General features: G+C 43.9%; 1 protein-coding gene across 3 annotated transcripts in view; it reads right to left on the reverse strand.

Moving 5' to 3' along the window:
* LOC144686895 (ATP-binding cassette sub-family B member 6-like) overlaps positions 1–27,169 on the reverse strand; it is a 213,843-nt gene that overhangs the window by 118,612 nt on the left and 68,062 nt on the right. For all 3 annotated transcript variants that reach the window (XM_078552722.1, XM_078552721.1, XM_078552723.1), the window contains exons 7-11: positions 23,204–23,325; positions 11,624–11,733; positions 5,495–5,560; positions 4,183–4,308; positions 3,806–3,882 (exon numbers count right to left, since the gene is read on the reverse strand). In XM_078552722.1, the coding sequence (XP_078408848.1) occupies positions 3,806–3,882; positions 4,183–4,308; positions 5,495–5,560; positions 11,624–11,733; positions 23,204–23,325 (501 nt within the window). The remainder of the gene's footprint in view (positions 1–3,805; positions 3,883–4,182; positions 4,309–5,494; positions 5,561–11,623; positions 11,734–23,203; positions 23,326–27,169) is intronic.

A 27,169-nucleotide genomic window follows, 5' to 3' on the forward strand; every position in this document is an offset into this window, starting at 1 on the left:
TCCTGGCCAACATTCCTCCATCAATTAAACAGGTGATAACATAACCACAATCACTGCATTTCAAATACATTCAACGCGTGATTTGTGGTGTTTAAAATGTAATAAAGCACCACAAAGAATCCAGTGTCTTCTTCTGGTGAAAAATTGGACCAAGCTTTGTTGCTGAGAACAAGGAGATAAGCACGAGGTTTTGCTTTCCCCTTTCCTGAAGGCACCTCTCTCACAGAGTTATAGTTTCTTTTTCTCTCTCATCTCTCCTGAAGGTGCTGACTGCTTCCAGGATACAGCTGTTTAACTCTCTTCTCTCTTGATCAGAGATTCTGGGGTCAACTGTGACACTGAGATCAGCTAGGTCACCACATATCAGGGATTGAACCTGGGCCTTTCTTGGCCCATCCCCTTTACCAACTGAGAAGGTACAGTATTAATTTTTGTATTTATTCGTTCTTGGGATATGGGTGTTGCCGGCTAGGCCAGCATTTATTTTATCCCTAATTGCCCTTGACAGCATTGTTGTGGGTCTGGAGTCACATGTAGACCAGGTTAGGACGGCAGATTTTCCTCATTAGTGAGGCAAGTGGGTTTTTAAATTAGATTTTTATTTATTTCATTAGACTTTTAATTCCAGATTTCTATTGAATTCAAATTCCACTATCTGCCGTGGTGGGATTCAAACCCGGGTCCCCAGAGCATTACCCTGGGTCTCTGGATTACCAACCTAGTGACAATACCACTACGCCAAAGCCTCCCCTGTGGCACAGTCTCATTTTCAACTTGGGTTTATTTAGTACCCTAACGTAGCAAAACATCCCAAGAAGTTTCACAGGAACATAATCTGACAAAAATTTGCCACTCAGCAAAAGAAGGAGACAATGAAGAGGCAGCAATTAAGGAGTTTCTTAAAGGAGGAGAGAGAGTGATAGAGGGGTTTAGGGGGGGAAATCTACAGTTTAAGGCCTAGAAAGCTGAAGGCACAACCGCCAATGGGGGGGGGGTAACGGAAGTGAGGATTGTGCAAGGGCCCAGAGTTAGTGCAACACAAAGCACACGTAGAGGGTTGTAGGTTGCTGTTGTCTTATTTTCAGTGCTTCCTATCTCTCTGAACCAATGTAAATGTAATGTAATGTAACCCCCCTGTTTAAGAAGGGAGTGAGGCAAAAGACGGGAAATTACAGGCTGATTAGCCTGACCTCGGTCGTTGGTAAGATTTTAGAGTCCATTATTAAGGATGAGATTTCAGAATACTTGGAAGTGCATGGTAAAATAGGGCAAAGTCAGCATGGTTTCATCAAGGGGAGGTCATGCCTGACAAATCTGTTAGAATTCTTTGAGGAGGTAACGAGTAGGTTAGACAAAGGAGAGCCAATGGATGTTATTTACTTGGACTTCCAGAAGGCCTTTGACAAGGTGCCGCACAGGAGGCTGCTCAGTAAGATAAGAGCCCATGGTGTTAGAGGCAAGGTACTAGCATGGATAGAAGATTGGCTGTCTGGCAGGAGGCAGAGAGTGGGGATAAGGGGGTCCTTCTCAGGATGGCGGCCGGTGACTAGTGGAGTTCCGCAGGGGTCAGTGTTGGGACCACAACTTTTCACTTTATACATTAATGATCTAGATGAAGGAACTGAGGGCATCCTGGCTAAGTTTACAGATGATACAAAGATAGGTGGAGGGACAGGTAGTATTGAGGAGGCGGGGAGACTGCAGAAGGATTTGGACAGGTTGGGAGAATGGGCAAAGAAGTGGCAGATGGAATACAACGTGGGGAAGTGTGAGGTCATGCACTTTGGAAGGAAGAATAGAGGCATAGACTATTTTCTAAATGGGGAGAGAATTCAGAAATCTGGAGTGCAAAGGGACTTGGGAGTCCTAGTCCAGGATTCTCTTAAGGTTAACTTGCAGGTTGAGTCGGTAGTTAGGAAGGCAAATGCAATGTTGGCATTTATTTCGAGAGGACTAGAATATAAAAGCAGGAATGTGCTGCTGAGGCTTTATAAGGCTCTGGTCAGACCACATTTAGAATATTGTGAAAAAATTTTGGGCCCCGTATCTCAGGAAGGATGTGCTGGCCCTGGCGAGGTTCCAGAGGAGGTTCACGAGAACGATCCCAGGAATGAAAGGCTTAACATATGAGGAACGTTTGAGGACTCTGGGTCTATACTCGATGGAGTTTAGAAGGATGAGGGGGGATCTGATTGAAACTTACAGAATACTGAAAGGCCTGGATAGAGCGGACGTGGGGAAGATGTTTCCATTAGTAGGAGAGACTAGGACCCGAGGGCACAGCCTCAGAGTAAAGGGAAGACCTTTTAGAACAGAGGTGAGGGGAAACTTCTTTAGCCAGAGAGTGGTGAATCTATGGAATTCATTGCCACAGAAGGCTGTGGAGGCCAGGTCATTGAGTGTATTTAAGACCGAGATAGATAGGTTCTTGATTGGTAAGAGGATCAAAGGTTACGGGGTGAAGGCGGGAGAATGGGGTTGAGAAACTTATCAGCCATGATTGAATGGCGGAGCAGACTCGATGGGCAGAATGGCCTAATTTCTGCTCCTATGTCTTATGAACTCTTATAGGTTCTTCTATCCTGCACTCAGACTGAATAGGAGTCATCAGCTATAATCCAACTAACATCTGATATCTATTGGTGGCTGTGATGGAAAACAGCTGGATTGATGGCAAACTCATTTGCTTCCGAAACAAACATCCTATGGTTGCTAGGATGTCCAATTACATTAATGAAGCAGACAAGCATTAGTCCCAATGTGGTTTACAGACAAAAATGAAATACTGCGGATGCTGGAATTCTGAAATACAACCAGAAAATGCTGGAAACACTCGGCTGATCTGGCAGCATCCGTGAAGAGAGATAAAGAATTAACATTTCAGGTCAATGGCCTTTCATCAGAACACTTTGCAAAATAAGATATTTCACACATTGGTGAGAGGATCAATTCCTGCAATATCTTAAGTTTTCTCTGCTTCTCTCAATGTGTTAGGTCTGTTTGGAAAGGTGCTGCAGAGCGCGCAGAACAGGGAACACATATGTATGGAATTCTTGGCTGCTCACTAGCTTTCAAAAACATAGCTTTTCATCCTCAGTGTTCAAAGATTCTCTACCTCAACTGGGAACCACAGGTGGGAGCCTAATTTCTAATTAAACAGGTATGTTCTCAAAATTTGCTCATTTCAAAAACAAGTTCCTCTTACTCATGCAACAGACACATAGAAACACCATAGCTGATCCACTAATGTGAAACAGAGAAAATCTTCACACCCTGGTCAACGACCAGAAATACAGAAACCCACTAAACACATGTCACACCAAATACACAGTTTCTGAGCCAGAACAGTGATGGACCGAGGAATATAAAGCAGAAATGAGAGAAAGCTACTTGACTAAATGATCTGTGCTTCAAGGGAAGTGCAAAAGAGTTAGAGTGAAGAAGGGCCCACAATAATACATGAGGGATACAGTGAAGGAACACAGTAATACAACAGAGTTAGAGTAAAGGAGGCATGCAGCATTATATATAGGTGCTATAGTGAAGGAACACATGGCACTTTGTGAGGTTAGAATGCGAAAACACAAGACAGTAAGGGGTTTATAGTGTAGGAGGCACAGAGCCCTATAAAGTGTTTATACTGAAGGAATATGCAGCACTATGAGAGGGTTAGAGTAAGGGAATGCAAAGCAGTGCAAGAGGATCACAGTGAAAGACAACATGACAGTAGTAAAGGATTATACTGAGGGAAGCGGATGGCAGTAGAAGATTAGAATAACAAAGGAGGCAAATGGAAATATCTCACCTGTAATAGGTCCCAAACCAGTTGAGGGGTGTGTAAAGCTGAATAATATAAGTCCCAAACAGGACAAAGTCACCAACCTATGCAGAAAAGCAGGAACACGCATTCAATTAGAATATCGAAAAAGTTTATTAGAGATTTTCAACAATGGATCACAGGAGAAGGCGAGGCATCAATAGCATAAGGCGATGGATTGACATGGCAGGGCAAGAGGGCCACACCGGATAGCGGCGAGGGATCTGCAGGACAGAGAGAACTAACTGTGGGGCAAGGTGTAGAGCACACAAATAGGGTGTGAAATACACAGAAGATGCTTTTACTAAAAATGAAAACTTTGATCCAATTTTCAACACTGGACCAGAATGCGAGAAGCCGCTTACCTGAAGTTTTTTCTCTGTGACAAAGTAGGCACAGAGCAGTGATCCAGTGAGCAGCCCGAGGCCAATGATCAAGTTCTGGGTTTGGTTTAGAAGGGCGAGACTGGCACTCGTTTTCCATTCTGCCACCTAAATAGGAATAACATTGAGAAACACAAGCAGCATTTTCAGCTCCAGGAGCTAGTGTGAATGAACCAAAGGCATCAATCCACTGATAAAAGGTCACTGACCTGAAGTATTAACTCTAGTTCTCTCTCCACAGATGCTACCTGACCTGCTGAGTGTTTCTAGCATTTTTGGTTTAATGCCAATCTAACCAATGCTCAAATTCATAAGAGGAATTGTCTGGCACTTGATCCTAGTCTGTCAAAAGCTGGTTTTACATTGGTCTGCATTAGTGTTGAATCCCAGTGCAGACCGAGTCGCCCAAACTCACTTCACATAGGTACCTTACGAAGGAGAGTTCCATACCTACCGAAGAAGTCATATTGGACTCAAAACATTAACTGTTTCTCTCTCCACAGATGCTGCCAGACCTGCTGAGTTTTTCCAGCACTTACTGTTTTAACTCCATACCTTCAGTCAACATAGGATTGACCTCAGGTCCAGCAGGTGGAGTCTGGGTCATTGAACATATTCAAGGCAGAGTTAGACATATTTTTGATTGACACGGGAGTCAAGGGCTATAGGTGCAGGTAAGAAAATGGAGTTAAGGTCACAATCTGATCAGCCATGATCTTATTGAATGGTGGAGCAGGCTCAAGGGGCCAAATGGCCTACTCCTGCTCCTATTTCTTATGTGAATGGACCTGAGGAGTTAATGGGCACAACAGGAAAGTAAATACGCTTTGAGAAGGCTTGCAGGTGTGAATGTCAGCCTTAGCGTATCAGGTAAGGTTTAGTTTGGTGCAATTGGCAGCAGCACAGGCCAATGTGTTGTGAGCACCGCAGGTCTGACCTGCATATTGGGATTGGCACAGGCCCATGTGCCTGGAGTTGGCTGCATGGACGTGGAACTAAACCAACATAAGAGGAGCTGAAATAAAAACAGAATTCCTGTAAATATTCAGCAGGTCTGGCAGCATCTGTGGCGAGACAAACAGAGTTAACATTTCAGGTCAATGACCTTGGTCATGACCGGAAACATTAATTTGATTTGTCTCCACAGATGCTGCCAGCGCTACGGAGTAATTCCAACATTTTCCGTTCTTATTTCAGATTTCAAGCATCCGCAGTATTTTGCTTTTGGGCAAAAGGAGCTGGACTATTCTGCAGCATTGTCAACATTGGAATGCCCTTCCTCTGGAGCTCCTACCTGGTACTTCAGTATGGCATCATTGAAACGGTTCACCTCGTAACTCTCAGCATTGTAATACTTCACCTGGAGTGAAAGAAAGGAGAGGTCAGAGTTTTGTGATGCCAGCAATGCATAAATGGGAAACATGACACTTGGGTTCCCTGCAGCAAAGAAATGGATTCAAATGCACTTTGACTGAAGTGATCAGATGGATCTTCAATTGGTGCACTGCCAACTGGAAGGCTATGATTACTCAGTAATTTATTGTACTCCAAAATTTCATTATGTGCAAGTCTAGGTGGAGAGAGAGAGAGGAAAGACAGTGGAGGTGATGTAAATGTGTTGGAGGTGGTTCAGAGGGGGTTTGCTAGATCGATACCTGGAATGAGCGGGTTGTCTTATGAGGAAAGTTTAGACAGACTGGGCTTGTTTCTACTGGGGTTTAGAAGAGTGAGGGGTGACTTGATTGGAGAATATAAGATCCTGAACAGTACTGACAAGGTGGATGTGGAAAGGGTGTTTCCTCTTGGGGGTGAGTCCAGAGCTAGGGGGCACTATTTTAAAATTAGGGATTGCCCTTTTAGGACAGAGATGAGGAGAAATTTTTTTCTGAGGGTTGTGCGACTTTGGAACTTTGCCTCTGAAGGCGGTGGAGGCGGGGTCATTGAATATTTTTAAGGCAGAGGTAGATAGATTCTTGTTAAGCAAGGGAATCAAAAGTTAGAGGGTAAATGGGAATGTGGAATTCGAAACACAAACAGATCAGCCACGACCTTAATTAATGGAGAAGCAGGCTTGAGGGGCCGAATGGCCTACTTCTGCTCTTATTTCCGATGTTTGTATGTTCAGGCTTGGATTTACATAAGATGTTATGTAACAGTACTGTGTCCAAGTGCTTCAAACAATTAACTATTCTTGGAGTACAGCAACTGTTGTGTCGGCAAACGCAGTATGCACTCTTACACACAAAAAAATGCTGACTGACCACTTAATGTAATTTGGTGGTGGTTAGTTGAAGGAGGATATTAAAGGGTTGATTTTATTCTCGAGGCAGAGCTACACCAGACAAAAGCACAAGTCATGAAAACTAGACCTTCATCTTTGCTCTGTGCTCCATTTGAATGCAATCCATGCATAATGAACCCCTAAACAGAGAAAAGGTTTCCATTACTTCAGGGTGGCCCAAAGCACTTTAAAGCTAGTGAAGTACTTATAATGTAGTCACTATTTTTACATAGAATACACGGCAGCGAACTCATAAACAGCAAGTTCCCACAAATAACATGATAATGGCCAGATAATCTGTTTCAATAACATTGGTTAAATATTGACCAGGGCACCAGGGAGAACTACCCTGCCCTTCAACATAATCCCGGAGAGATCTTTTATGTCTACCTGACTGGGCAGACAAGGTCTCATCTGAAAGACAGCACCACCAAGAGTTCAAGATTCCCTCAGTGCTGTACTGGTTGTGTTAATCTGTATTATCTGTTCAAGTCATTGCAGTTAAACCAATGGCCTCTGGCCATAATAATGAGACAGTTTATTTAATTGCTGTGCCTCAGAGCATCAACAGGAAGTGAAATGAACTGATCCTTCATTCACTTTGTACTGCACATGTGCAGGAGTTGACATGGAGTCACTTACAAACCTTAGAATACCAGGAGGCAGAAGCAAATAATTCAGTTTTACCTGATCAGTACCATTTTGTATACAAATATGCTTTGAAGTCCATTGATCCCAGTAGCAAAGCAGAAAGTGTCAGGGGAAAGAATTGGGAAGAGGTAGGAAACGTTAAAATCTTTTGATAGCCTTCCAGAATGCTGCGAGGCACAGGATTGTAGTTTGAGAGCTAAAAGCACGGCTGCATCTTCTACATCTCATTCTGCTCTGTTTAGCCGCAGAACATGAAGCGCAATCCTATTATGTTAAACATGTCGCTAATTCACTTACTTCCAGCACCAAAGCAGTAATGAGATCAAAGGTAATTTAGGAGGGCCTCAATTCACTAAAGCCAGCAAAAGCCACAAGAGAAGGCAGCGTTCATCTCAACCTTTATATTCGGACAGTTTCATTAAAACATCAAATCCCGTAACGTGTGAGAAAAAATCAAAGGTATTGCTCTCATGGGGATTGTCAAGAATTATTCCACATTATAGAGTGCCCAGTGCCCAGAGACATAGGGGAGAATTTTAACAGAGAGAGGGGGGAGCCAGCAGCAGGTTGGGAATCTGTGGGTTGGTGGATAGGACTTTGTCGTGGTCTTCAAACTCAGCCATGGCATTAGCATCCTGCTTCCGAATTCCCAGACCAATCGAAGCAAGTGGGTTTGATCTCGACCCACACCTGACTGTTCAAACCTCACCATTCAAAGGGTTCCCTGCAGGGGTCAGAATGGATGTATACTAAAAGTGTCAGGACACAGACAGCAACTTCAATGATAGAGTCTCAAAGTGGGAAGGCTCACTATCTCGAGGCATCCTTGGAGGTCATGCTGTGGGCTGCAAGGGCCCACCAAACTATTTGTTCCAGCACATAGGAGGAAGAGACTACTGCTGGAATGAAGGGGCTAATGAGGTGAGAGTGGGCCCTTGCTCTCAGATACGCTACCAAAAGAGGTTCAACAATCTGAGGAAAGGTAAGTAATAGGACACATTCAAGTGCCAGTCCCCTCGCTAAGTCTTACCAGCATTCTGCTGCAGCTCCAGTCCTCTCTGTTGTACCATGCCATACATGACACAGCTCACCACTGCCATTTGGGATATCCTTGCTGGCGCCTACTAAAGGGCATACCCAGACCTGTCCAGGTCTAAATCACACCTGCACCAACCCAGTGGCTTGCTCAATGGTCACTCTTGGGCTCACGTTCCAGTGAAGTGGTAAGGCTCCTCACAGTTGGCATCAGCCTCATCCTTGGAGAGGATCCTTTGTCTCTAAACAGCAATCCGCTGAATCATTTTGGAGCTTGAAAGATCTGTGGGAGACTTGACTGAGGCAGAATGAAGGTATCATGGCAGCTTGTCAGATATCTTGCACAGGCATGCATGATACTCTTTTGGCAGTTACATACCAGCTGAACAGTGGTGTGCAATCCCTTTGAACTGATGAATATTCCTGGTTAATCAGCTTGCCACATGTGTGCCATCTATAATTCCCTGGGTTTGTGGGGGTCCAACCATTGCAGCAATCCTGATGGCTCTCTCATTCCAAATGGCCTCATCACTTGCAAAGTGTATGTAAAGTAGTGGCCCCAATAAACATGGAATGGGTCAAGTGGGAGATGCACTTGTGTGCAGCAGATTGCAAAATCCAGCATCTGGAAGGGGCTGGAGGCAAATAAATTCAAGGCTGTGGTGACCTTGGCTGCTACTGCTTGCAAGCCCACCTAGTCCACTAGGCAGGATGTCTCGTTTCAGGAGGTGGCAGAGCAGCAATGACTTGCTGAGATAGTCTGAGCTTCCCGAGGCACTCAGTCACATCCGGAAGGTTGAACCTCTGTCAGTATACTCTGTGTTGGGGGTTATCACTTTCTGTGAGCTAGAGATCAGTGTTCATCCCTTCTGTCCTGTGGAGCCGCAGGTGAATTCTTTTTCCTTTATTCATTTACAGGATGTAGGCATCACTGGCTAGGCCAGCATTTATTGCCCATCCCTAGTTACCCTTGAGAAGGTGGTGGTGAGCTGCCTTCTTGAACCGCTGCAGTCCCTGTGGTGCAGGTACACCCCCAGTGCTGTTAGGAAGGGATTTTGACCCAGCGACAGTGAAGGAGCGGCGATATATTTCCAAGTCAGGACGGTGAGAGACTTGGAGGGGAATTTCCAGGTGGTGGTGTTTCCATGTGTCTGCTGCCCTTGTCCTTCTAGATGGCAGCGGTTATGGGTTTGGAAGGCGCTGCCTAAGGAGCCTTGGTGAGTTCCCGCAGTGCATCTTGTAGATGGTACACACTGCTGCCATTGTTCATCAGTGGTGGAGGGAGTAAATGTTTGTGGATGTGGTGCCAATCAAGCGGGGCTGCTTTGTCCTGGACGGTGTCAAGCTTCTTGAGTGTTGTTGCAGCTGCACTCATCCAGGCAAATGGGGAGTATTCCATCACACTACTGACTTGTGCCCTGTAGATGGTGGACAGACTTTGGAGAGTCAGGAGGTGAGTTACGCACCGCAGAGTTCCTAGCCTCTGACCTCTCTTGTAGCCACAGTATTTAAATGGCTAGTCCAGTTTAGTTTCTGGTCAATGGTAATCCCCAGAATGTTGATAGTGGGGGGTTCAGTGATGGCAATGCCACTGAATGTCAAGAGGCAATGGTTAGATTCTCTCTTGTTGGAGATAGGCATTGCCTGGCACTTGTGTGACACAAATGTTATTTGCCACTTGGTAGCTCAAGCCTGGATATTGTCCAGGTCTTGTTGCATTTGGACACGGACTGCTTCAGCATCTGTGGAATCGCAAATGATGCTGAACATTGTGCAATTGTCAGCAAACATCCCCACTTCTGACCTTATGATGGAAGGAAGGTCACTGGTGAAGCAGCTGAAGACGGTTGGGCTGAGGACACTACCATGAGGAACTCCTGCAGTGATGTCCTGGAACTGAGACGATTGACCTCCAACAACCACAACCATCTTCCTTTGTGTTAGGTATGACTCCAACTAGTGGAGTTTTCTCCCTGATTCCCAATGACTCCAGTTTTGCTAGGGCTCCTTGATTCCACACTCAGTCAAATGCTGCCTTGAAGTCCTTCCGGTATTGCTCTTGCTGTTGGTCATGTTGCTGGTGCTGCTCCTCTTGTTCTTCATCAGAGGTCCAAGGTAGGGTTGCATTAGCTGTCACCAGCTGTCTCTACACTGCTGTGAAAGCTGAGAAGTGCAGATCAAAGTGAAAAATCTCGAAGATAGCAGAAATGACCTCTGAAGTAGTGAAAGCACGCTCTCAGAACAACCCCTATGAGTAACTCCTTTCACTTAGGCAATGGAACAGATGCCCTGGTTTAGCATTCAAAGACTTTCCAGCCTGTCAGTTTCACAGCCTTGTCAATCCCCACTGCACTTTTGCCTTGTTGATCCTGACCAGTTTCAGACAACCCAGAAAACCCATGCATTGGCAGTTAAAGCCAAGGTGCAGGGTTAAATCTTCAGACAATTGCGGCACCTGTCCTGTGCGGGGTTTCCTGCCCACCTCGAAATGCAGAGTAATTAAATGTGGAAGTCGCTGGGTTCATGTCAGGTTCCTGACGCCTCTGTATTTCTTCCTTCTTTAGCCGTACCCTCGCATGCACCTACACCCACCCCCTGTGAAGGTTAAAATTCCTTCAGTGTTGCACATAATGCTTCCTCAACTATGGCTCAGTGGGTAGCATTCCCCCTTGCCTCTTGAGTCAGGGGTCATGGGTTCAAGTCCCCGCTCCAGAAACCTGAGCACAAAATCAAAGCTGGTATTCTAGTGCAGTACTGAAGGAATGCTGCACTGTCGCAGGTGCTGTTTCTTGGATGAGACTTAAAACAAAGGCCCTGCCTGGTCCTTCAGCTGGAGCTAAAAGATCCCACAGCATTATTTCAAAGAGCAGGGGAGTTCTCCTCGATATCCTGGCCTTTACTTGTCCCTCAAATCAACATAACTAAAAATAGGTTATCTGATGATTTATCACGTTGCTGTTTGTGGGAGCTTGCTGTGTGCAAATTGGCTGCTGTATTTTCTACATTACAACTATAACCACACTTCAAGTATCCTTAATAATTGGCTCAAAATGAGCTGTGGGATATCCTGAGGTCATGAAAAGCGCAAGTGAACAAGTTATATTTATCCCAGTTACTGAGATGAAACTGGAGCTCTATGACCACCATAGTGAATTAGCCACGACTGGTCCTGGTGCCAACACGGACTAAACAAAGCAAGAATCAAAACTTTGGCAAAATAACCCACCTCATCTCCTCATGCTCTCCTCTTTCAGCAACTGTTTGGCATTTCACTCCACTCCCTCTCATCACTCCTACATTTCCTTAGCATCTCTTTCCCATCATTACCAGTCCTTTACCATTGCATCTCCTGCTTCCATCCCACCTCTCCTACCCACTACATCCCCCCCAACATCCCCCACTACCCTCCAGAGCCTACCCAACACTAGAATAACAACCTGGTCAAATCAACATTACCGTCTCAAAGTTGAGCAAGGAGTCGACGGCCTTGGACTTTGCTTCATTGTCCCTGGTGTTCATTTCTCTCCTGTATTTTGTTCTCCATTCGGTAATCACAATGGTTATGGCTGTAGGCCAAAAGAACAGCAGCAGTTAGCATGAAACCGTGATATAGTTTATGCCAGCAGAGCAGCTCAGGTCATAATGTTAGTTACACTGAGTGCAAATATATGGACCAATTGCAGCAAGGAACCCGACTGTCAATTCAATCCATTGCTGTCACTAAGTTGTTACAGTGTACTGATAGACTATGGAGAGGAATTTAAGCCAATACGGTCCGGACAAAGTACACTTAGTTTATCTCCAGGTTGCTTATGCGCTTCAGCTGAAATGTTATGTTCAATTCAGTGCACCACTCTAGGGAGGATGTCAAAGCTATGGAGCAGGTGCAGAAGAGATTTACTAGGATGGCACCAGCGATGAGGTACTTCAGTTGTGTGTAGAGGTTGGTGAAGCTGGGATTGTTCTCTTTGGAGCAGAGAAGATGGAAGGAAGATTTAATAGAGATGTTCAAAATCATGAAGAGTAAATAAGAAGAAACTGTTTTCAATGGCATAGGAGTCAATAACACAGGTTAAAGGTGATTGGCAAGGAGGCGGCATGAGGAATCATTTTGTTACACAACAAGCTACTGTGATCTGCAATTCGCTGCCTGAAAGAGCAGTGGAGGCGGATTCAAAAGTAACTTACAAAAGAGAATAGATAAATACTTCAAGGCAAAACATTTTCAGGGTTCTAGGATAAGAGTTGGGGGAGAACGGGACTACCAAAGAGCTAGAAGAGGCACAATGGGGTGAGAAAGATTTTTGCTGCCCTGTCCTAGTGTTCGCCATAAAGTTAAAAAGTTCTATCCAGGCACAGGCAATTTGGAAGGCAGAACTGATAACTGTAGTGCTGGAAGCGCAGTTCAACTGGGCATTCTAAGAGCATCTCATGCATCTACTATTAGGGTTTATTGAAATACTAAGTGATAACACTGAGGTTTCTTAATGTAACACAATCACAAATGTTATGATCCCAGCTGATGTTACTACTGGACAAGCCAGACCTCAGGGTGGAATCCAGCTTAATAGATCCTAACTTATATTTTTTATTTAGAAATGTGGAAAGTGGCTACTGGACAGGGTCACAGTAGTCAGCTGATGAGCTTTTAACAAAAAAAAACATTTACTAAACATGAAAAGATGAACGATATCACAATACTCCTTCATCCACAACTATACCTTCACAGATACATACAATTTGTAAGGATAACACAAGTTACAAAAGTTCTCTTATACTCTAAGGTTCCCAGTAAGTACACAGTCCATGTGAACCAATAGGCGACCTGTGGTCAGACACGCCACACTCTGAAACCAAGTGACAAATGCCACCCCAAACAGATGCTATGGATCTCCCTTTAACTCCCCCCAGACGCTTGTTGTACAGTAAGCCAACCAGTCTCACTGAACTCCATCTTCCACATGAGGGTTTCCAATCTCCATTCTCAAAGAACTAGCTCTGGAATCTTCTCCCAAACAATACTTTCACTCAGATGCCTTCCAAAAGGGTCAACCTCCAGGGATTCAAACTCTCCTTCTGATGTTCCTCTCCCCTGGATAGCCACATGCATTTAAGCTTCCTTCCATGTACTCTCTCTCAAATGCTCAGCTGTGCCAACAGAACACCATGGCTTCACATGCCCATTAAGAGTTACAGAACTTCAGCTGTCCCCTTGGACCTTCTGGCTTCTCGCAAGCCTATACTGCCTTAAATCTGCTTCCTGCAGCTTTCTTCTCTTTAAGCTTGGAGCCTGGAGCCTTCCTCTCTGCTCTTTACATTCACTTTCACAGTACAGGACCCTTTTCAGATTCCTGTCCTTGTCCTTTGTCGAGACTGTCCCTCTTGGGACCTTTCCTGTTCCACTCTCCTGGAATTGAGGTCTTTCTTTATTCCTGGAACCTGCTCCTGCAGTTTCTTCTCCTGTGCCCAGCTTCTCCTGGCAGCTGGCTTCAACTTTAGTTTAGGTCTTGCTATCTGTCCCTCTGCTGCCCAGCTTCTCTGGAATCCTGGCTTCAACATAGAGGGAGGCGGTGGCATAGTGGTATTGTCACTAGACTGATAATCCAGAGACCCAGGGTAATGCTCCAGAGACGTGGATTCGAATCCCACCAAGACAGGTGTTGGAATTTGAATTCAATATTAATGATGACCGTGAAACCATTGTCAATTGTCATAAAAACCCTTCTGGTTCACTAATGTCCTTTAGGGAAGGAAATCTGCCCATATGTGACTCCAAACCCACAGCAATGTGGTTGATTAAAAAAAACTGCCCTCTGAACAAGGGCAATTAGGGATGGGCAATAAATGCTGGCCTAGCCAGTGACGCTCACATCCCACGAACCAATTTTAAAAAACTGAACTGAAACTGTTTTTTTCCCCCAGTTTTCTCTGTCTCTGTGGGTCCCTCTCTCTGAACAATAGCAGTTTTTTTTTTAACCTTAACAAAAACAAAAATACCTGGAAAAACTCAGCAGGTCTGGCAGCATCTGCGGAGAGGAACACAGTTAACGTTTCGAGTCCGAATGACCCTTCAACAGAACTGTTTTAACTTCCCTAAACCACTTCAAGAGTCGTAAAACTCATTAGAATGCAGACACGCAAACAAAGCCTTAGTCTTCACTCAAAAATGAAATTAGATCCCAGTTTCATCTTTTTAACCTACAAATAGAAATACAAATTAAATTTAAACATATACCTTATTCCCAACACACCCAAATACACATATAACTTTACTTAAAGTATCTCAATTTCGTAACACCAGCAAAGGAGAATTTTATCCCACCCGTCTGAGCTGGACTTGAAGCCAGATCACAGAGAGGTCAGTTGTGTTCAATAATATTTATCTATCCAAACAGTATCACAGAGAAATGCAGTGACGAGCAAGTGGATAAAAGTCAAGTACTGTAGAGTGTGAATAGCGAATGAGCCTGGTACCACCAGACTGCCCATTCTGTTGCAGTTACCAGGAATTGGGAGCATCACTGGGCTGTCCCTTGTTTCAGTAACACTAGGGTTAGGAACATCTCATTGGGCTTTCCCCTGTTCCTCCATGGCTAGTATCAGGAAACTGACTTGTCTGCCTCTTGTTCTGGTACCACTAGGATTAAGAGGATTACTGGACTGCTTCTTTTCTGAGCTTAAGTCTCTTCATTCTCCTCTCAGTATTTCCTCTCTTTGTTACTCACTCCTTGATACATTCTCACTGGTTCTTCCTTATGCCATTTTCTCCTCCCAACTATACTTTTGCAGTCAGTTAGGTGTCCAGTTGGGCTGTTCAAAAGCTACCCCGTGCACATACTTCTTGGTCTGGAAGTTTGGTTTGCATTCTGTGCCTGCCCCACAACATCTTCGTCCGGTTCTGGGCTCCTGCCTCACAGCCCTCTTCAGCTTTATCATAGCAATAAGCTATATCAAATGAGGGAGCAGGGGGGTGGAAAGAAGCAAAAGGAGAACCAGAGGGACAAGATTTGAGAGGGAGCAAGTTGGTATCACAAAACTCAACTCTTATCAGTCATTGGAGTAATATTGTGATAGGCTGGCTCACAGCTTTCCTAAATCCAACATCCTTTCAATGTAAAATCTGCCTCAACTCTCCCCCCATCGAGTCCCTCTAGCAGGTGGCTACAGTTCAGCTGTGTACCTCCAACCTCCCCTCTTCCCAGACCCACACCTCCCGATCCTCCCCAATATTTTTCAGTCCTTCCTTCTCCCTCCTTGGCAAAGCTCAATTGATGCTATAACTTAATGAATGGTATTAAACTGGCTAGGTGAACAAACTGAAAAATTTGGGACTGACCACAAGCACAAAAATGACCGGGTGGCAGAGCAGCAATGAAGCAAGCAAGGAGAACGTTTAACAATTTGGCCAAATCAGAAAGGCACAACTCTCTGCAAGCACACTGAAACCTTATAGTGCTCTGGTCAGGTTGCACCTTCAGTACAGCATTCAATTCATCTTGCTGAAGCACAAGGCAAGATTCCAAGCCCTGGAATCTGTGTACAGGAGAAGCACAAGCTTGTTCCCTGGCACAAGAGGAATGAGGTATACATAGTAGGAAAGGATCGACAGGCTGGGTCTCTTTTCTCTTGAAAAAAGGCTGAGAGGTAACCTAAAGGTCTTTAAAACTATGATAAGGTTTTGATAGAGTGGATATAGGCAGAATATTTTCTCTTGTGGGGAAGAGCAAAACTAGACACCATCAATATAAAATTGTCACCAAGAAATCCAATAGGGAATTCAAAAGAAAATTCAGTACCACAGAGTTGAAGCAAATAGGATAGATTCACTTAAGGAGAAGTTGGGCAAGCATATGAGGGAGATGTGAACATAGGATTACAATGGTAGCTTTATTTGAGGAAAGACTGAAGGGATGACCAAGTGGAGCTTAAACACCAGCATGGACTTGTTGGGTTGAATGGCCTGTTTCTGTGCCATATATCCTATGCAATCCTATGTGAATTACAAGGAAAGGCTGAAAAAAAAAGTTGCATCTATCTTGGAAGGAAGGCAAGTGAGGGAAATATTTCTGAGCCATTTAAAAGGTTGAAATGAAGCAGTAATTCAAGTTAAATCAGGCAAGCAGACATGGGTAAGTTGAAGGATGATTTCAGGAAACACATTCCTCAAATGGTCTTCTGACAAAGAAGCGTTGGCAAACACTACAATTATTTGAGGTAGATGCTGTAATGTTATGGAAAAGAGAATTTGTGCTGTCTTCTGCATTACAGAAACCACTTTCCATTTATTACAGTACTGCAGTAGAAGGAATCACACTAATGGTGGACGAAGTAAGTTCCTAAGATACTGCGGAGGCTGCTAAAACTCTCAGCATCAGTTCAAAGCCAAGTAGGAGGAAGCCAATCCAACCATGGGAAACAGCATCATCAGAGCATAAGAAATAGGAGCAGGAGTAGGCCATTTGGCCCCTCAAACCTGTCCTGCCATTCAATAAGAACATGGCTGATCTGCCTCAGGCCTCAATTCCTCTTTCGACCCAGCTCCTCTTAGCTCTCAACTCCCCGACATTTCAAGAATATATCTACCACCTCTTTAAATGCTTTCAGCGATTTAGCCTCCATAACTCTCTGGGGTAGAGAATTCCAGATATTCACTACCCTCTGAGAAAAGAAATTCCTTCGCATCTCAGTTTTAAATGAGTGTCTCCTTATTCTGTAATTATGCCCCCTTGTTCGAGATTCCCCTGCTAATGGAAACATCTTCTCAACAGTTACCCTGTCAAGCTCCCTCAGAATCTTGTACGTTTCAATAAGATCACTCTTCATTCTTCTAAACTCTATGAATAAAGGCCTAACCTGTTTAGCCGTTCTTGATAAGTCAACCCCTTCATCCCAGGAATTAGCCTAGTGAATCTCTTTTTGAACTGCCTCCAATGCCAGTATATCCTTTCTTAAATATGGGGACCAAAACTGTACACAGTACTCCAGGTGCGGCCTCATCAATACCCTGTACAGTTGTAACAAGACTTCCCTATTTTTAAACTCCAACCCCCTAGCAATACAGGCCAAAATTCCATTTGTCTTCTTAATTACTTGCTGCACCTGCATGCTAACTTTTTGTGTTTCATGCACAAGAACACCCAGATCCCTCTGTGCTGCACTTTTTTGGAGAGTCTCTCCATTTAAATAATAGTCTGCCTTTTGATTCTACCAAAGTGCAAGACCTCACACTTTCCTACATTAAAATCCATCTGTTTTTGCTCACTCACTCAACCTGTCCATATCTCCTTGCAGATTCCTTACGTACTCATCACAACATGTCCTCCCACCTATTTTTGTATCGTCAGAAAATCTGGATACATTACACTCTGCCCCCTCCTCCAAGGCATTAATATAGATAGTAAATAATGGAGGCCCTAGGACTGATCCTGGTGGCACTCCACTAGTTATGTCTTTCCACCCTGAAAAAGACACATTAATCCCGACTCTGTCTTCTGTGTGTTAACCAATCCTCAACCCATGCTAATACATGACCCCCAATACCGTGAGCTCCTGTCTTGTGCAATAATTTTTTATGTGGCACCTTATCGAATGCCTTCTGGAAATGCAAATATACAACATCTACTGGTGCCCCTTTGTCAACTCTGCTTGTTATATCCTCAAAGAACTCTAGCAAATTTGTCAAACATGATTTCACTTTCACAAAACCATGTTGACTCTGTTTGATTGCGTTAATTTCTAAATGTCCTGCTATTTATTCCATAATAATGGATTCTAGCATTTTCCCAACGACAGATGTTAGGCTGACTGGCCTATAGTTTCTGCTTTTTGTCTCCCTCCCTTCTTGAACAGGGGTGTCACATTAACCGTTTTCCAATCCACTGGGGCCCTCCCAGAATCCTGAGAGTTCTGGAATATTTCGACCAATGCCTCCACTATCTCTGCAGCCACTTCCTTTAAGACCCTTGGATGCAGGCCATCAGGTCCTGATGACTGGTCTGCCTTTAGTCCCATTAGTTTGTCAAATACTTTGTCCCTCGTTATAGAGAGATCCAAGATGTGGAGGAAAGAAAACAGCCATTCACCAGTCCAATTTCCATTTTGCTCACATTGGGATGTGCACAGGGTGTTTCGGGATTTTGAACCAGCGACAGTGAAGGAACTGCGATATATTTCCAAGTCGGGATCGTGAGTGGTTTGGAAGGGAACTTCCAGGTGGTGGTTTTCCCATGTATCTGCTGCCCTTGTCCTTCTAGATGGTAGCGGTCGTGGGTTTGGAAGGTGCTGTCTAAGGAGCCTTGGTGAGTTTCTGCAGTGCACCTTGTAGATGGTACACACTGCTGCCACTGTGCGTCGATGGTGGAGGGAGTGAATGTTTTGGATGGGGTGCCAATCAAGCAGACTGCTTTGTCCTGGATGACGTCAAACTTCTTGAGTGTTGTTGGAGCTGCACTCATCCAAGCAAGTGGAGAGTATTCCATCACACTCCTGACTTATGCCTTGTAGATGGTGGACAGGCTTTGGGGAGTCAGGAGGTGAGTTGCTCGCAGCAGGATTCCTAGCCTCTGATCTGGTCTTGTAGCCACAGTATTTATATGGCTAGTCCAGTTCAGTTTCTGGTCAATGGTAACCCCCAGTATGTTGATAGTGGGGGATTCAGCGATGGAAATGCCATTGAATGTCAAGGAACGATGGTTAGATTCTCTCTTGTTGGAGACGGTCATTGCCTGGCGCTTGGGTGGCATGAAAGTTACTTGCCACTTGGCAGTCCAAGCCTGGATATTGTCCAGGTCTTGTTGCATTTGGACATGGACTGCTTCAGTATCTGAGTCGCCGCAAATGGTGCTGAACATTGTGCAATCATCAGCGAACATCCCCACTTCTGACCTTATGATGGAAGGAAGGCCACTGATGAAACAGCTGAAGATGTGTGGGCCTAGGCCACTACCCTGAGGTACTCCACGAAAGCATTTAAGGACAATAATTTTAAATTATAGCCGTTGGGAGCCAATGTAAATTATCAAGGGCAGATGAGATGTACATCCTTGGGATAGCATCAGGCAGCAGAGTTTTGGATGAGTTGAAGTTAATTGGGGATGCAATGCTGGCCAGGAGGGTACTGGAGTGGTTGGATTTAAAAGCAACAAAAGCACTTTAAGAGGGTTTCTACTGCAGGTAAGTCATGTCAGGGGTGAAAATGGGCAATGCTACAGAAATGGAGGTCCGGTTATTCACATTTGCCACAAACTTAGTTCCATAGCTACTGACTCAAGCCACCTCTCTGGCAACTGTCTGAAGCTGAACCAGACCATTTATAACCTTAGGGTCATATTTGACCTGGAGATGAGCTTCCGATCACATATCTGTGCCATCACTAAGACTGCCTATTTCCACCTCCGCAATATTGCCTCTTCAGCTCATCTACTGTTAAAAAGCCCACCCATACTTTCGTTACGTCTAGACTTGATTATTCCTGCACACGCCTGGTGGCCTCCCACTTTCTACCCTCCTTAAACTGGAAGTCAGCCAAAACCCTGTTGCCTGTGCTCTAATTTGCACCTAGTCCGTTCACCCATCATCCATGTGCTTGCTGATCCACATGGGTGTTGCTTAACCGAGAGCCAATTTTAAAATTCTCACCCTTGTTTTCAAATCTCTCTAGACCTTTACCCTCCCTTTCTCTGTAATTTCCTCCAACCCCACAACCCTCCAAGAAGGCTGTAGAGATAGGGATGCATTGGTGGTCATCATCCAAAATTCTACAGGTTCTGGAATGGTTCATGAAGATTGGAAGGTAGCAAATTAATCCCATTGTTTAAGAAAGGAGGGAAGAGATAAAAATGGGGAACTACAGACCTGTTAGCGTGACATCAGTAACAGGAAAAATGCTAGAACCTATTATAAAGGATGTGATAACTGGACACTTAGAAAATAATGGTAAGAGTGTGCAGAGACAACATGATTTATGAAAGGGAAATTGGCAAACCAGTTAGAGTTTTTTGAGGATGTAACTAGTAAAATAGACAAGAGAGAACCAATGGATGTGGTGTATTTGGATTTTCAGATAAGGTCCCACACAAGAGGTTAGTAAACAAAATTAGAACACATGGGATTAGAGATAATATACTGACATCACCTGAGGATTGGTTAACCCTGGTTAACAGAGTAGGAACAAACGGGTCATTCTCAGGTTGGCAGGCTCTGGCTAGTAGAGTACTGCAAGGATCAGTGCTTCAGTCCCAGGTATCACAATCTACATCAACGATTTGGATGTGGGGACCAAATGTAATATTTCCAAGTTTGCTGATGATACAAAACTAATGTGGAAAAATGTGAAGTTATCCACTTTGGGAGGGAAAACAGAAATGCAGAGTATTTCTTAAATGAGGAGAGATTGGGAAGTGCTGATGTCCAAAGGGACCTGGATGTCCTTGCTCATGAGTCACTGAAAACTAACATGCAGATTCAGCAAACAATTCGGAAGGCAAATTGTTACGCTAGCCTACACTGGAAGAGGATTTGAATATAGGAGTAAAGATGTCTTGCTGCAATTGTATAGAGCCTTCGTGAGACCCCACCTGGAGTATTGTGTAGAGTTTTGGTTGCCTTATCCAAGAAGGCATATACTTGCTATACAGGGAGTGCAACCAAGATTCACCAGACTCTCGTATAAGGAGGCTGAGGAGCCTGGGCTCGTCTTCTCTGGAGTTTAGAAGAATGAGAAGTGATCTCAATGAAGCATATAAAATTCTTACAGGGCTTGACAGGGTAGATACAGAAAAGATGTTTCCCCTGGCTAGGGGGTCTCGAACCAGGGAACACAGTCTCAGAATAAAAGGTAGGCCATTTAGGACTGAAGTTAGGAGGAATTTCTTCAAAGGGTAGTGAATCTATGAAATTCTCTACCCCAGAGGGCTATGGAAGCTCAGTCACTGAGTATATTCAAGACAGAGATCACTAGATTTCTGGTCATTAAAAGGTATCAAGCAATATGGGGATGGTGCGGGAAAATGGCTTTGAGGTGGAAGATCATCCATGATCTAGTTGAATGGCAGAGCAGGCTCGAGGGGCTGAACAGTCTACTCCTGCTCCTATTTCCTATATCTGAACTTCTCCAATTCTGGCCACTTTGCATCCCCAATTTCCATCGTTTGAGCATTAGCAGCTGTACTGTCAGCCACCGAGGCCCTAAGCTCTGGAATTCCCTCAAAACTCTCCCCCTCTCCTTCCTACTTTAAGACACTTAAAAACTACCTCCTTGGCTATGATTTTGGTGATCAGCCCTTATGCGACTCGGTGTCAAATTTTGTTTGATAATGCCCCTGTGAAGCACCTTGGGGCTTTTCACTATGTTGAAGGTGCTTTATAAACACGAGCTGTTGGTGTTAATAGTGTGAGATACACAGTGACGGTTAAAGGTATCACGATACAAAGCACCTTCAGAAACCCACCAAGGACGTGTGCTTCGCATAACACAGCCATTCTTTGCATAACTTTAAGCTGACTGTGACCAACTCCCATTATCACTGCGCCCTGCGACTACCAGAAGGCCAAAAATAAATGGATCTCGGTCTTTTCTTGTCTAGTAATTCCTATGCTTCTGGGGCAAAGAAAAGCCGATTAATGCACTCATTCAGTTCTCATTTGCTACTACGAACGATGTATGAAAGTGTCAGCTTATTGCCTTTGCAATGTTTCTCCTGACAACCAGCCCTTTGATATCAGACGTTACAAACACTGCAAAGTGTGGCCGGGCACAGCCCCCTCAATTACCTACAGTCGGGAACAAGACACATTCTCTGCTTTCGGCCCTTTTGTCATTAAGAGGTGAAACGGTTCTCTTTCATGTTTCCTGCATCTCAGACATTAAAGACAAACAGCCGGCCTTTCTAACAAAGGAAGTGATGTTCTATTACATGGAAAAGCCCTCGAGGTTACACTTTGTGCTTCATCTGAGCAGACTCTCTACCAAGAACACAGGATTTAATTATCAGCAGAAAGCATTTTTTCCGCTCCGAGGAGTGACTGAGTGATGTAAGACGAGACCACTTTAAAAGCCAGAGATTCCATTGTGTTCAACAGTTTTGTCAGCAGCACAGATCAAATCAGCATCACATGGGCTTTAACGAGAACTGTCTTACCATCGACAAACTCTTAAAAATGGCAGTGATCTTCTTTTAGTATCCATACTAACCCATCAAACACCCCCAGGGCAGGTAGAGCACAGGGTAATATACAGAGTAAAGCTCCCTTTACACTGTCTGGAATCAAACGCTCCCAGGGCAGGTACAGTATGTGTTGGGCTTACATAAACAACATGAATTGGCAACAAGGTGCCTCAACTCCAAACAGACTCACAGAATTGTTCCAGTAGAGAAAGGCCATTCAGCCTTTCCTGTCTCTGTTAGCTCTCTGAATGAGTAATTCGCCTGGTGCCACACCCCCACCTTCTCCCCACAGCTCTGTACATTCTTCCTTTTCAGATAATTTAATTCCCTCCTGAATGCCGCGATTGAACCGGTCTGCACCACACTCTCAGCCAGTGCATTCTAGATCCTAACCACTTGCTGCGTGATAACATTTTTCCTCATGTCACCGTTGCTTCTTTTGCCAAATACCTTAAATCTGGGCCCTCTTGTTCTCAACCCTTCCACCAATGGAAACAGTTTCTCCCTATGCATTCTGCCCAGTCCACTCGTAATTGAATACCTCTATCAAATCTCCTCTCAACTTTAAATACAAAAGCAAAACACCGTGGAGCTGGAAATCCGAAATAATAAAAAAAATTCTGGAAATGCTAATGAAGAAGGGGAGATTCTCCTGTGCAAATCTAATATTTTCCGTTTCTTACAGCAGGTACCCTCACAGTCTCACTTAGTCACATCGACAATTGTAGGTTTTTAGCTGCAGCGACTGGCCTTCACTGGGCCACACTCAGGCTTCATTTTAAAGAATGTGAAGTTTCTTACTCTAAGCACTAAATCAGCAACAATTTAGGGAGTATAAAAGAGGAATTCACTTGTTGGTCAGGATACTTACTTAAGTACAACACCATGCAAACAAAGACAATGAGACCAAACCAAGCATTGAAGTTTGTGGTGAAGTAAACGATGCCGATGATGATATCAGCAATTGTTGGGGAGATGCTGAAAACAATGTAGCTGGAAAATAAAGTTAAAGTTTATTTATCACTGAATGAAGACAATTACAATGCATAAACTTTTAAGTTTTTGAAAGCAGACTTTCTTACTGCTTCTAAAAATTTGAGGGGCTGTTTTATTGAACCTATGCTATTTTCATAATCACAAGTATGAAGTATGATGATTTATTAGACAAAGCAGTGCAGAGATTTTTTTTTAAATTCCTTCATTGAATGCGGGCATTGCCGGCAAGACCAGAATTAATTGTCCATCCCTAATTGCCCTCCAGAAGGAGGTGGTGAGCCATCTTCTCGAATACAACTGAGTGGCTTCTTAGGCCATTTCAGAGAGCATTTAGGAGTTAACTAGGTTTCTGCGTTTTCAGATGATGCTGCTGAAGGGCAGCATGTAGATGAGAAATGGGAAGGGATAAAAGATAGATCCTTGGTGAACACCATTTGTGAACGATCTGGAGTGGGAAGACAAGCCATCGCAGGTGATACCCTGACAACAAATATATAAGATTGGAGCTGTGTTTAAGCTCTCCATAATTTACAAAATGTATCTGAAATCTTTCCTTAGCCTTCTAAAAGCTGCAGTGGAATCACCCTGATGAATCTATGCTGTATACTCTCAATGGCTTGAATATCCTTTCTCTAATAGGGCACCTAAAACTGTGCACAACATGAACTGTGGATTAACTCTTGTTTTGATTTAAGCCTTTGGCGGAGTGGTAGTGTCCCAATCTCAGTTCTGAGTTCTGGTTTGGCCTACTTGCATCCAGTCTATGTCGGTGCCCCCAGCTACACTGTACAGGTTGCGGAAACCCATAACCCTCCCCCAACATAAAGCATTAACACCCAGTCAAACCCCAACATCAGCTGGAATAAAGATGTTTATGGACATTGGAAGGAATGTTCATGTCATGGCTCGTCAGACTGGTAATTAACTGCCAATTCTTCCACTACTTCACACTATTCTTCTAGGATAAAGTGTGAAGATATGAAAGTATCAACAGCCAGTCTCTTGTATGAATTCATCATTACCTCTGGAATTTATAAAACCTAAAATATTACTGGCTTTTTTTCAGTGGCTTTATCTACCTGCACTCTCACTTTCAGAAAATTAAGCATTCAAAGCTCCAAGTCTCTCTGATTATCGACAGCCTTCATTCAGTATCTTGTCATTCAGTGCATATTCTCATTTTAAATTTCTGTCTCCCAAGTCAAACTCTCAATTATCCGCATTAAAATGCACCTGTCACACTGTGCCTGTCGCCTGCTAACCTGCTTGTGCCTTATCACGCCTCCCGGAACTTTTAAAAAGTAGATCCCATGTAGTAGATTATGCCATTCTGTGACTGTTAGGTGGGAAAAAGCAGTCATTTTCACAAAGCAAGATCTCAATAACAGCAATGAAGTAAATGACTAGTTAACCTACTTTTAGTGGCTTTGATTGTGGGAGGGATGCTGGTTAGGAAACTGCGGTTGATAGTCTACACGGACTTCCAAAAGCTATTTGATAACATGCCATACAATATGTTTGGCAGCAAAGTTGAAGCACACATGGAATGAAAGGGACGGCGGCAGCAGGAATACAAACAAATTCCAGGAAATGGAGTGATGAAAAGTGTTTTTTGGACTGGAAGAAGGCATACAGTGGTGTTCCCCAGTGCACGGTACTAGGATCTCTGTTTTTTTTGATCTATATTAATGACCTAGACTTGGATATGCAAGGCACAATTTCAAAATTTGCAGCTAACACAAAACTTAAGCATTATGAAATGTGAGGAGGACAGCGCTAGATTTTAAGAGGACATAGACAGACTGTTGAAATGAGCAGCCACATGGATGGGATTTAATGCAGAGAAGTGTGAACTAATAGGCTTTGGTAGGATGAATGAGGAGAGGCAATGTTAACCGTTATAATTATGAGGTTTATAAGATTATTATATTTTGGGGCTGCAGCTTTAAATTTAGGGTAAATGAAGGGGTCATGTGACCTGTTCTGCAGTCTGCCTGACAGTAAGTCTGGGTAGTCCAATTATTAGAGATCAAAAAAAAAGGATTAGATTGTTTAACTGAGGAGAAGGTGCCAGGTATTTATGCTTGGAGGCAATGGCAACAATCTCTGGGTTTCCAATGAGTCTCCCAAAGTCCCAGAATGATGTTGTTGGTATCGGGTATGAATGGTTGCGCTGTAAGGTGTCCATTTACTTCCAAGATGAAAGGGAGTTGGGATCAAGAATAACTAGTTAGCATTTCTATCTAGATACAAGGTTAATGTGTTTCACATTGCCATGGGGAAGAGGAAGCCATTTTTGAGATCAGATTACAGCCTTCCCTACAAATCAATGAATATCACACAGACAGACAGCAGAGGTTTTGTACGGTCAACAGAGAGAGAAGGCTGTTGCACTTTGTGAGCCATCACAGCTGGATGCAGGAAGTAGATGGTCTATGTTGAAAAAACACATCCTGCGGCTTTCTACTGATTCTGGGGGATTTGTTCTGGCATGGCCAGGGAGAAGGATCATCAGAACAGGCTTTACTGCTGGTGGTGCATTTAAGACATTCTCCAAAAACTGAGGAAAGCACCTGGGAATAGTCAGTCAAAGTTACTACTCGACGAAATGGGGTTACGGAATCCCATTGAAAGCTGAGAGCAACTGTGAATTGTTTGATCTGAGGACTGTAATTCCATGGAGAGTGTGATGTGTGGCAAGTGTAAAAGGGGAATGTTTCTCTCTGCCAGTTAAAGTATAAGTTGACTAAGCATTATTTTCTTTTGTAGTCAATGGTGCTTTTAGTTATATGTTACAGTAAAAGTTTTAAAGTGTGAAATCTTGACTTGTCATTCTTTCAGCTATTAACCTGGAAGCTTAAATTTCTTTTTAAAAGTTAATCCGGACTCTAGGAGGATCATAACAAAATTGAAGTGTAAAATTCTGAAGGGGGCGCAGGAACAGAGAGACCTGGGGTATATGTGCACACATCGTTGAAGGTAGCAGGGCTGGTTGAGAAAGTGATTGAACGGGGTCCTGGGCTTTATAAACAGTGACAAATCTTTATAAAACGCTGGTTTGGCCTCGACTGGAGTATCGAGTCCAATTCTGGGCACTGCACTTTAGGAGAGGTGTGAAGGCTTTAGGGAGGGTAGAGTAAAGTTTTACAAGATGGTGCCAAGAGATTAGGGACATCAGTTACATGGATAGATTGCCTAAGTTGGGGTTGTTCTCCCTGGAAAAGGTCGAGCGGAAATTCTCTAGAGGCGTTCAAAATCATGAGGAGTCCAGACAGGGTAGATAGAAAATAAATCATAGGTGGAAAAGTCAAGAAGCAGGGGATACCGATTTAAGGTGATTAGTAAAGATTAAACCAAAGGTGCCTTGAGGAAAAGATTTTTTTTTTGCATGGCGAGTTGTTAGGATCTGGAATGCATTGCTTGAGAGTGTGGTGGAGGCTGATTCAATTGTGGCTTTCAAAAAGATTTGGATAAGCACCTGAAGAAAAGCTGTAAGCTACAGGGTAAGGGTGAGGGAATGGGACTGGCTAAATGCTCTGCAGAGAGCCAATATGAACACAACAGGCTGAAAGGCCTTCTTTCGTGCTGTAATCATTCTAAGCTTAAGCTTCATGCAAAGGATGGCAGCACGGACTTCATGGCGCTCCTCAATATAGTGCCAGCCTTGCTTCAGTGGTCGCACACATGCCTCAGAGTAAAAACTGTGGATACAAGCCAAACTCCTAAGCTTTGAGCACATAATCTAGGCTGACAGTACAGTATTGAGGGACTGCTGCACTTTTGGAGGAGCTGTCTTTTGGATGAGACGTTGAGCCAATGCCCTGCCTTCCTTCTCAGGTAG

This window comes from Cetorhinus maximus, chromosome 11 (genome assembly GCF_964194155.1).
Source record: "Cetorhinus maximus chromosome 11, sCetMax3.hap1.1, whole genome shotgun sequence".
Classification (NCBI taxonomy): Eukaryota; Metazoa; Chordata; class Chondrichthyes; order Lamniformes; family Cetorhinidae; genus Cetorhinus; species Cetorhinus maximus.